Here is a 9,948-nt window from a genome sequence, read left to right as displayed (position 1 = left end):
GCTGGTTATTGAACCCCCAGACCCAGCTGGAGAGGCCAGGCGCCCCCCCGCTCTTCCCCGCCTGCCTCCTCCTGGGGACAGTGCTGGGCAAAGCAAACAGGCAGCCAGCAGCCCGCCAGGCATTCCTAGAAGAGACCGGGGCGGGGCAGTGGCCAGACCCCAGCCCCCTGAGGTCACCGGACAGGAGGGGCAGACCTGGGCGCCTGGCCGCAGATCTCGCCAGGCTCTCAGGAACCCCAGGGAGGGTGGGAGGGTGGTGTGCCAGCAGCCGGGCGGGATCCAGGGTGGCTGATGGCCCTGCTGAGCCGCAGCAGGGCTGTCTGCTCAAGCAGTTGGGAGGAGCTCCAAGGTCCCCGGAGCTACCTGAGGCCTGCTCGCTGTAGGCAGAAATGGGCAAGGCCTGAGCTCCCCAAAACTGCCTCCAGCTCCAGCCCCTCCGAGGCTGCTCCAAGGTGGAAGCCCAGCCCCAGCCCACCCCGCAGGGGAACTGGCCAGTGGCTTCCAGGCCACACCACGGCCCGCCTTGAACTGCCCCCAGCACTCCCTTGCACCGTCTGCGCCCAGGGACTGTGCAGACACTGGCCGCCTGGAACGAGAGGGTTAAAAGAGCTGGGGCCAGCAGGGCCGGGCCAGCGACAAGCACTGCCCTGAAGTGGGGAAATCCAGAGGGCAGGAACGGCCGGCACAACAGACGTGCCCTTGCTTGCTGCCTGCCTGTGGCCCGCTCTGCACGCGGGATGGCTCTGAGGAAAGGTGAGATGCCCTCAGTGTCCCCAAGCCCACTGGGGCAAGGCCCAGGTGGCTCCCAGGGATGCTCTGGAGGGCTCAGCTCTGGGAGCCCACGGTTGGGAACATAGCTGTCGGAGGCAGGAGAGGGACACAGCTGGGCTGGGCACCAGAGGGTCTTTGCCATTCCCTCAAGCTCCTGTCCTGTGCCCCAGGGTCTGGCGGGTGGCACAAGAGAAGCAGGGCCAGGCACAGACAGGGATGAGTCCCCCCTCCTGCAATGACGGAGTGCAGAAACTGAGGTGAGGCACTGAGTGGGCCTGGGCCTGGTCCACTCACCAGGTGGGCCCACTGTCCTCCAGCCTCTCGGGGCCTGGCACGGGCGGAGACAGTACTTCATGCCCCACCATCTCTGGGGGGTGCCCCCAAGGCTGAGCAAGCACCAAGCCTGGGCCAGAGTTCCAGGGACCCCCCCACTCCATCATGGCATAAGAGCAGCAGGTGGGAGCCCCCGTCCCAGGATCCCATGCTCTCTGAGGGCAGGGGCTGGACCATGTGGTGGCATTTTGGGGTGTCACTGCCAGGGAGGTTGCTGGCCAGGTCAGTGGGGCCTGCTGTTCCCTGTTATGAGATGTACCTGGCCCCTGCTAAGCCCACAACTGGGGCGCCCGTCTGCCCCACAGCTGTGCTCAGGTGTCCCCCAAAGTGCTGGGTCAAGACCTAGGTGCAGGTAGGTTAGATGGCCCCTAGTGCAGGGCCCTAATGGGGCAGGGGTGCTGGTTCACTGTATAGCCTCCAAGGGCAAGAAGTCAGTACCCCATCCAGACCTGCTCCAGAACATTCCGAACATGGCCAGATCTTGGCCAATGGCTCAGTTCCCTCCCCTTCCTCTAGGCCAACGTGGCAGCCTGGCCTGGCTGGAGTGCCTGCCTTGGGGGTGCAGCCTGCCACATGGCCTGACGGCCAGGACTTGCCTGCCATGCCCACGTGGCCTGGGTGAAGCCAGAGAGCCGAGCTCTCGGTGTCCCCTGCAAAGAGGCAGGATGGCCACGCCATGGCCCCAAGGGGTGGAAAGCGCAGATTCTGCTTTTGAGCCGGAGGACCTGATGGTCCCGCCCGTACTTAAGTGGCTGCCGTGTGGCCCGGTTCACATGTGGGCACCCGTGGCTGCAGTGGCCCAGAGGCTCACCAGGAGGGGCAAGGCACTCTCAAAGCTCGCCTGGGTGCCGCCTGCCCAAGCCTCTCCCCCCACAGGAGGCTTGACCCTGGTGCTGATGCTGGTGTCCTGGGTGGCTCTGGGCCCTCATGGCCTGGAAGGAGCCGAGTCCGGGGTGCCCGGGGATGCTGAGGGTCCCCAGTGCCCGGCCGTCTGCACCTGCAACTACGATGACGACGTGGACGAGCTCAGCGTCTTCTGCAGCTCAAGGAACCTCACGCGGCTGCCCGACGGCATTCCGGATGGCGCCAGGGCCCTGTGGCTGGACGGCAACAACCTCTCCACCATCCCCCCTGCGGCCTTCCGGAACCTCTCTAGCTTGGACTTCCTCAACCTGCAGGGAAGCCAGCTGGGTGGCCTGGAGCCGCAGGCGCTGCTGGGCCTGCAGAACCTGTACCATCTGCACCTACAGCGGAACCAGCTGCACAGCCTGGCGGCTGGCACGTTCGGGCACACGCCTGGCCTGGGCTCACTCGGACTCAGCAACAACCTCCTGAGCAGGGTGGAGGACGGCCTCTTCGAGGGCCTCACCAACCTCTGGGACCTCAACCTGGGCTGGAACAGTCTGGCAGTGCTGCCCGACACGGCCTTCCGGGGCCTGCGCAGCCTCCGCGAGCTGGTGCTGGCGGGCAACAGGCTGGCCTACCTGCAGCCGGCGCTGTTCTGCGGGCTGGGCGAGCTCCGCGAGCTGGACCTGAGCAGGAACGCACTGAGGAGCGTCAAGGCGGACGTGTTCGTGCAGCTGCCCCGACTCCAGAAGCTCCACCTGGACCGCAACCTCATTGCCGCCGTGGCCCCGGGCGCCTTCCTGGGCATGAAGGCGCTGCGCTGGCTGGACCTGTCCCACAACCGCGTGGCCGGCCTGCTGGAGGACACGTTCCCGGGGCTGCTGGGCCTGCACGTGCTGCGCCTCTCACACAACTCCATCGCCAGCCTGCGGCCCCGCACCTTCAAGGACCTGCACTTCCTGGAGGAGCTGCAGCTGGGCCACAACCGGATCCGACAGCTGGCTGAGCGGGCCTTTGAGGGCCTGGGGCAGCTGGAGGTGCTCACACTGGACCACAACCAGATCCAGGAGGTCAAGGTGGGCGCCTTCCTCGGTCTCCTCAACGTGGCCGTCATGAACCTCTCTGGCAACTGTCTCCGGAGCCTTCCGGAGCAGGTGTTCCAGGGCCTGGGCAAGCTGCACAGCCTGCACTTGGAGGGCAGCTGCCTCGGCCGCATCCGCCGGCACACCTTCACTGGCCTCTCAGGGCTGCGCAGGCTCTTCCTCAAGGACAACGGCATCACGGGCATCGAGGAGCAGAGCCTGTGGGGGCTGGCCGAGCTGCTGGAACTGGACCTAACCTCCAACCAGCTCACGCATCTGCCCCACCGGCTCTTCCAGGGCCTGGGCAAGCTGGAGTACTTGTTGCTGTCCCGCAACCGCCTGTCGGAGCTGGCGGCGGACATGCTGGGCCCCCTGCGGCGGGCTTTCTGGCTGGACTTGTCGCACAACCGCCTGGAGGCGCTGCCCGACGACCTCCTGGCACCGCTGGGGCGGCTGAGCTACCTCAGCCTCGGGAACAACTCCCTGCGGACCTTCGCGCCACAGCCCCCCAGCCTGGAGCGCCTGTGGCTTGAGGGCAACCCCTGGGACTGCCGCTGCCCCCTCAAGGCGCTGCGGGACTTTGCCCTGCAGCACCCTGGCGCCGTGCCCCGCTTCGTGCAGGCTGTTGGCGAGGGGGACGACTGCCAGCCCCCCGTGTACACATATAACAACATCACCTGCGCCAGCCCGCCTAGCGTCTCAGGCCTTGACCTGCGGGATGTCAGTGAGGACCACTTTGCTCACTGCTGAGCCCCTCAGCTCACCTGTGGCCAGCATGGGTCCTCAGCACCCCCAAACGACCAGCCAGCCCCCAAGGACCTGTAGACACATGGCCCATGCGATGCACTTGCTGGCAGACGCAAGGAGCCCGAGCGGAGTTGGGGGAGACACAGTGGCCTCCCCAGCTGTCATCCATTAAAGGCAACCTGACCAATGCAGCATGTGATCCAGAGCAGTCACCTTGGGGAAGGCGAGGGTGGTGTTGCCTGGGTGGGCAGCATTCCCCTGGCCCTCCCCATCCTGTCCCTGCTTGGCCCATGCCTGGAGCCCTGGCCTCAATCCTGCGGCCCCACTCACTCCCTGCCTCGGCCCTGCTGACATCCCCATGTGTCCCCTTGGTCTTCATGGCTACCCCCCAGGCCCCTCTCCAAGGCAAGCCCCCATCTGAGGGACCACGGGCACTTAGGTTTGCTGGGAACCCGTTTTCTCTCTGGGGTGCTGCCCTGAGGACCAGGCACCGTCCTGAGGAGTCCTGGTCCAGGGCAGCCAGAGTGCAGCCGTGCCGGGAACAAAGCAGTGGGCACCTGTGGCGAGTCAGCCTGGGACGGAGGCACCGCTCACACCGCTCCTGCCCAGCAGCCCTCTTCAGGAAAGCAGCAGCCACAAACTCGGGCCACCCCATCACCTTCGAAGCTGCTGTGCGAGTTGCTTCCCTGGGTCCCCTCCAGGCTCCCAGTCCAAGCCTCCCCTCTGCCTGCTCGCCCCCTCCTGGCCAGGCCTGAGCCCCTCTCTTGGGAACGGCGCATGGGCCTCCATCCTGATTTCTGGAAGGGCTTTCTGTCCTGTTCTTGTGGGGGAAAAGTACAGAAACAAGGACTCAGCTCACTTTTAAATGCCTTTGTGGTCTTCGTTACGCTCTGCCCCTGTCCCATTCCATTATGGCTAAGCAACCCCACGCACAGGTTTCTGTATCACAGTATCTCCCCAAACTCCCACCAAATGAGATGCAAAGGCATCCTCACCTGGGCTTCAGGCGCTTGTCTGCAATGGAGTTAAAAAAGCCACTGGCCTAGCCCAGAAACTTAAAGAAGAATTATAGAAACATCAGCCTTGTAACCACCACAGTGGGACACGTTTAATGATAGGCACCTCTAAAGTCGTACCACAAGCCTGAGATCAGTTTACTCCCTCATGGGATGCTCCCTGTTAAAAGATCACTTGTCTGGGATGCTTGGAGCCCAGGGCCAGCTGAGAACGGTGGAAGTGCCAACAGCCTTGTGAGTAGTGTGGACACGTGGCTGTGATGGGAGCTGGGAAGGAGCCCACGGGCCAGAGTCCCAGATCATCCCTGTCTCACAGCAACATGTCTCTAGGACCCCTGCTGTCCTCTCAGCCATGGGTCACCCAGCTGGCGCTGACACACTAGAGACATTTCTGAAGGCCCCAGGGACCTCTGCCCTGAAAGTGCCTCTTAGACCCCATGAGCAGAGCCCTTAATGGCACCAGGACAAGGCTGGGAGGCTGCCTCAGTCAGGAGAGGCAAGCCGGCGTTGCATCCAGAATCTTCTGGGCTATGGAGGTGAGCGCAGGAAACGCGGGGCTCTTGGGGAATTCCTGGATGAAGTCACGCCCTTCCTCCAGGCTCCTCGTGAGCTCAGGGTCCAGGGGGACAGAGCCTGGAAAACAGTGGAAGCTGAGGAAGAGGAGGCCTAGTGCCACATACCTCCCGTGGCCTCAGGCAGCTGAGGGCAGAGGCCACACACCTGCCACCTGTGCCTGCTGAGGGTTTCTGGGGGTGCCACCAGGCCGGTGGCCCTTCCACAGGCCAAGCAAGGCTGCCACCTCCTGTGACCGGGAGCTTCAGAGGCAGGGACTGGACCTCAGTGTCCCCAGCAGAGGCGCTCCCAGAGCTGCAGGCTGGCATAGGCCCTCCCCTCTTCTCTCCCCACCTCTCCCCCCGGGTCTCCGCAGATGCATCTGCCGCACGGTTCCTGCCTAAACCTGGGTGCTTATCGGATGCTGGTCAAGCTGCCAGGGTGAGCAGAGGCTCGGCCAGCGTTTCCCACAGGAGACCAGGTGAAGTGGCCCCTGCCACACGTCTCTCCTTTGGGACTCAGTGGGCACCAGCCCCGCCTAGGGCAGAGGCCCAGCAAGTGAAATCGACCTCAGCACCCAGGCTCAGGGCACTCACCTAAGAAGGGCACCCCGGCGTGCCTGGCCAGCTCCTCCCCACCGCCACTGGAGAAGATGCTGGTGCACTCCTAGGAGGCAAGTGTGAGGGCAACTTGCATTCTGGGCAGCAGGCTGGCGGGTGGTGGCGTCCCCTCAGCCTCCTGCCCGGGAGGCCCCTGTGGCCTTCCTCGTGGCCTCCACCTGTCCCGGCCCACTGCCAGCGATCTCCAGGACTCACCATGCAGTGTGGGCAGGTGAAGCCGCTCATGTTCTCCACGACCCCCATCACCCGCAACCCTGTCTTCCTGCAGAAGGTCAGCTCCCGCCTCACATCCCCCACAGACACCGCCTGGGTCAAGACACGAGGCCAGGCCAGTCAGCCCTGGCTCGGCCACGCAAGGATGCCCTCCTGGCCCGCCCCAGCCCGCAAAGGAGGCCATGGGCCGGGACAGGAATGGTGCTGCTGTGTACCTGGGGTGTGGTGACCACAAGGGCCCCCAGGGGCCGGTATGGGCGCAGGGCTTCCACGGTGGCCATGTGCTCGTCGGAGGTCCCTGGAGGCGTGTCCACGACCAGGTAGTCCAGCTCCCCCCAAGCCACGTCACTCACAAACTGCTTTATCAGTGCTGCAAAGAAGCAGGTCCTTGTCACACAGCCCAGCAGCTGCCCAGAAAGGGGCCTCGGCCCTTTGAACTGTCACCCTCCTCCGGCCTCTACTACACTCTCAGGAGGCCCCAGGGCCACCTGCAGCGTGAGGCGGGGTGGTGGGCTGTGCTTCCCCCACAGCACCCTTCCCCAGCCCCTCCCTGCAGGTTGTCGGGGGTGTCTGTACCCACGCTCAGAACACCTGAGTCCTCAGAGCCCTGAAGGCCTGTGGCAGAACCCTCACTGGCACATCCCACCAGCAGCCTCTCCCCAGGCCGCCTGTCTCGCCAGAGGCACCAGGGCCCCCCACACCGGGACCCTGGGTCCCTGGATGCTCCCTGACCAGGAGACGGGATAGCCTCACAGCCACACTGACTAGACCACAGGCCCCTGGTGGGAGTGTCTCCACAAGAGGAGCTGTGTCCTTGAGGTGGAGAGGCCAGCAGGGACCTTTCTGACTTCATGGCGACAGTGGCAGTATGTGGGGAGGGGTGCTGCCCAGGCTCCGCCACAGCCCCGCCTGGCCATTACCGTTCTTTTTGGGGCCTCTCCACACCACAGCCTCATCCGGCTTCTCCAGTAGGAAGCCTACAGACATGAGGGAGACGCTCTGCTCCTGGTCCACGAAGACGGGCACCCAGCCGCTGTCACACTGGTGCACGGCCCTGCCCTGTGACTGGAGCATGCGGGGGATGCTGGGGCCGCACAGGTCCACATCCAGGATGCCCACCTGCAAGGGTGAGGGGCATGTGCTGAGCCTCCGACCAAGACAGGAAGGGACAGGCTCGGGGGGCGGGGCAGGTGCCGCCGAGCGGCTGCACGGGAGGGCGCCCACCTTCTTGCCTGCATGGCGAAGTGCCAGGGCCAGCTGCGTGGAGATGGTGCTTTTCCCAACACCCCCCTTTCCCGAGAGGACAAGGATGATGTGCTGGACGCCAGCCAGGTTTCCAGGCTCTGCTCGGAAGTGTAAGACAGAGGATCAGGCTCCCTGGGCACCACAGAGTTGTGAGGCAGGGCCCCGTGTGACCCCGCCTCCCTTCATTCCGACATGAGCAAAGACACCCCCTCACCAGGAAGATATTCCAGCAGCCCCAGGCCCTCTTGTCATGGGACCCTCGACTACTGCCGCTCCCATACCAACTGAAGCTGCCCAAGGAGGACAGCAATGCCCCAACCTGCACCTCTCAGTGCATGCACAGGCATGCAAGCTACTGCATGCTCCTGTGTGCGCATGTGTGGGTGTTCCTGCATGGTCCTGTGTAGGGGATCCCATATGTGTCTGTGCGCAGTCCTGTGTGTGCTCCTGCGTGTGCATGCGTACATGCTTCTGTGTACAAGTTCACACACACAGCTGATAAGATCCTGAAGCTGAGGGCACAACAGGAAACAGATGAGACTCCACCCCTCCCCCAGGGTCAGCAGAGGCAGTATGGGGGGTGGGGTGGAGGAGGCTGGGTCTCCAGTTCTCAGGAGGGACACTGACAGCTGAAGACCCAGGACTGCCACAGGGATGCAAACGTGCACCAGTGTCCCTTGGCGCAAGGCTACGATCTCGGCCAATGCACATACCAGTATCCTCAGCCACTCCCCACCCTCGCATGGCTTTGCCCACCACTCTGGCCTCCAGCTCTTCTAGCAGTCACCCTCCCGAATCCTGCTTTTTAAGCGATAGCCTCTCATTGCTGCAGGGGCTGCTATCCATACACACCTCGGCAAGCCCTCACCTTCCCATGCAGGTCCCTGCCTGTCTCCAGCAAGCTGCTCAACTACCATTCCCAGCCAAGTCCTTGGGAGGGCAGGTGTGAGTGAGGGGCTCACAGTGCACATACTGTTCCTCCTTCTGATCTACCTCTCAAGGCACCCAGATCCAAAGCCTCCGGGAAAAAATGGGAGGGCAACTGGTCTGGCAGAAAGGGAGTGCAAACACAAAGCTGAGATCATAGCCTCGAAGTCACCCCTGCAGCACTGAGATGCTATTGCTTAAAACCCTTTTACTCCCGTGCCTTTGGGAGGCTGAGGTGAATGGATTGCCTGAGCCCATGGGTTTGAGACCCGCCTGGGCAGGCGAAATCTCATCTCTACAATAAATCAAAAAATTAGCCGGGCATGGTAGTGCATGCCTGTAGTTCCAGCTACTCGGAAGGCTGAGGCGGAAGGATCGCCGGAGCCCAGCAGGTCAAGGCTGTGGTGGCCGGGAGTGGCCACTGCACTCCAGTCTGGGTGACAGAATGAGATTCCAACTCAAAAAGAAAAACAAACAAAAAAACCCCTTTTACACTGAAAGGTCCTGGAAGTAAGCAGTGCTGAGCGTGTAAGTCCACTTCTGTGCTGTGGGGGCCTCTGGTGGGTCCTTACTGCTGGCCTCAGTCCCCAGGAGCCTGGTTTTCCATGTTGGAGAAAAACAGGGAACCCTGTCTAGAAGGTTGGGCTGAGCCCCACAGGACGCCTGTGCACACATCAGGTCCTTTCCTGACAACAGCCCTTAGGGGTCACCCTCAAGAACCCTGCACGCCTCAGCAAGCAGAGAAAGTGGTTGTCAACCAGGTGTAGTCACGCAGGGCTGCCAGGTGCCAGAGGCTGTACTGGAAGCAGCAAAGGAAGAACACAGAGCATGAGGTCCTCAGGGAAGTGAGGACCCCTTCAGGGTTAACTTGTCTCGAACAGCTTTATGTCCCACCAAAGTCCAGGTCATTCCACGTGCCGGACAAACATATGTTTCTGTATGAAAAGAAGCTTTTTAGAAAGATCTAAGAAACCAATGCTTGGGGTTGCCTGTGGACACAGAGAATTTTCTCTCTCTTTTTTTTTTACCGCACACTCCTGTAGACCTTCTGAACGTTTATGTGCACGTTTTCCTACTTAAAAAAGCTTCCATCAACCTCACTAACATCCTTCTTGGCTTGGAGCAAGTCTGCCTCATCATGAGAACCAGCTCCCGACTTTCCCTCCAACACGGGACACCCCACTGTCGGGTCTGCGCTCTTTCAGGCGAGCTGCGTTGCACGACCCTGGGGTCCAAAGAACCCGGCTCCCTTCCGCCCCAGATCCGAGGTCTTGAGGCCCATGTGGCAGCCCGCTCTTCCGAAGGCCTGGGGGCTGCCCGTCCCGCGCCGCCTGGGGTTCTCGAATCTTGAAAGGAGCGACAAGTGCGAGGGAGACCGCGCTTTCCTTCGCTCGGGGACGCTTAAACAAGACTTCTGGCCGAAGCCCGCCCAAACTCTGAGCCTCAAATCCTCACGCATCGCCCAAGTCGCCAAGCAAAAGTCCGCGCAGAGACGGGGCAACTGTGCTTAAACTGACACCTTTCTGCGTGCCTCGTGACGTGACACGGGGGTCGCGGCAGCGCCACAGCGGGGCCCACAGCGCTGCCTCGAGGGGA

General features: G+C 62.6%; 2 protein-coding genes across 4 annotated transcripts in view; one reads left to right on the top strand and one right to left on the bottom strand.

Annotated features, from left to right (window-relative positions):
• The first annotated feature begins 695 nt into the window (after window positions 1–695).
• Window positions 696–3,782, top strand: IGFALS (insulin like growth factor binding protein acid labile subunit). The gene is made up of 2 exons (XM_008070317.1): window positions 696–753; window positions 1,981–3,782. Exons 1-2 carry the CDS (start codon window positions 738–740, stop codon window positions 3,780–3,782), a joined length of 1,818 nt encoding a protein of 605 aa, XP_008068508.1. The 5' UTR covers window positions 696–737.
• Window positions 3,783–4,858: 1,076 nt separating this feature from the next.
• Window positions 4,859–9,948, bottom strand: part of NUBP2 (nucleotide binding protein 2) — a 5,285-nt gene continuing 195 nt past the window's right edge. The window contains exons 2-8 of one of the 3 annotated variants that reach the window (XM_021718706.1): window positions 7,597–7,601; window positions 7,405–7,526; window positions 7,101–7,299; window positions 6,396–6,550; window positions 6,163–6,273; window positions 5,944–6,013; window positions 4,859–5,428 (exon numbers count right to left, since the gene is read on the bottom strand). In XM_021718706.1, coding sequence (XP_021574381.1) covers window positions 5,283–5,428; window positions 5,944–6,013; window positions 6,163–6,273; window positions 6,396–6,550; window positions 7,101–7,299; window positions 7,405–7,526; window positions 7,597–7,601 — 808 coding nt within the window. In that variant the 3' untranslated portion in view covers window positions 4,859–5,282. The remainder of the gene's footprint in view (window positions 5,429–5,943; window positions 6,014–6,162; window positions 6,274–6,395; window positions 6,551–7,100; window positions 7,300–7,404; window positions 7,527–7,596; window positions 7,602–9,948) is intronic. The other 2 variants (XM_008070314.1, XM_008070315.1) reach the window with 2 other exon arrangements.

The sequence above is a fragment of the Carlito syrichta genome, unplaced genomic scaffold, assembly GCF_000164805.1.
Source record: "Carlito syrichta isolate Samal-C Ts95f unplaced genomic scaffold, Tarsius_syrichta-2.0.1 Scaffold313344, whole genome shotgun sequence".
Taxonomy (NCBI): Eukaryota; Metazoa; Chordata; class Mammalia; order Primates; family Tarsiidae; genus Carlito; species Carlito syrichta.
Note: the sequence above shows the minus strand (reverse complement) of the source record. Positions and strands in the feature narration are given on the sequence as shown.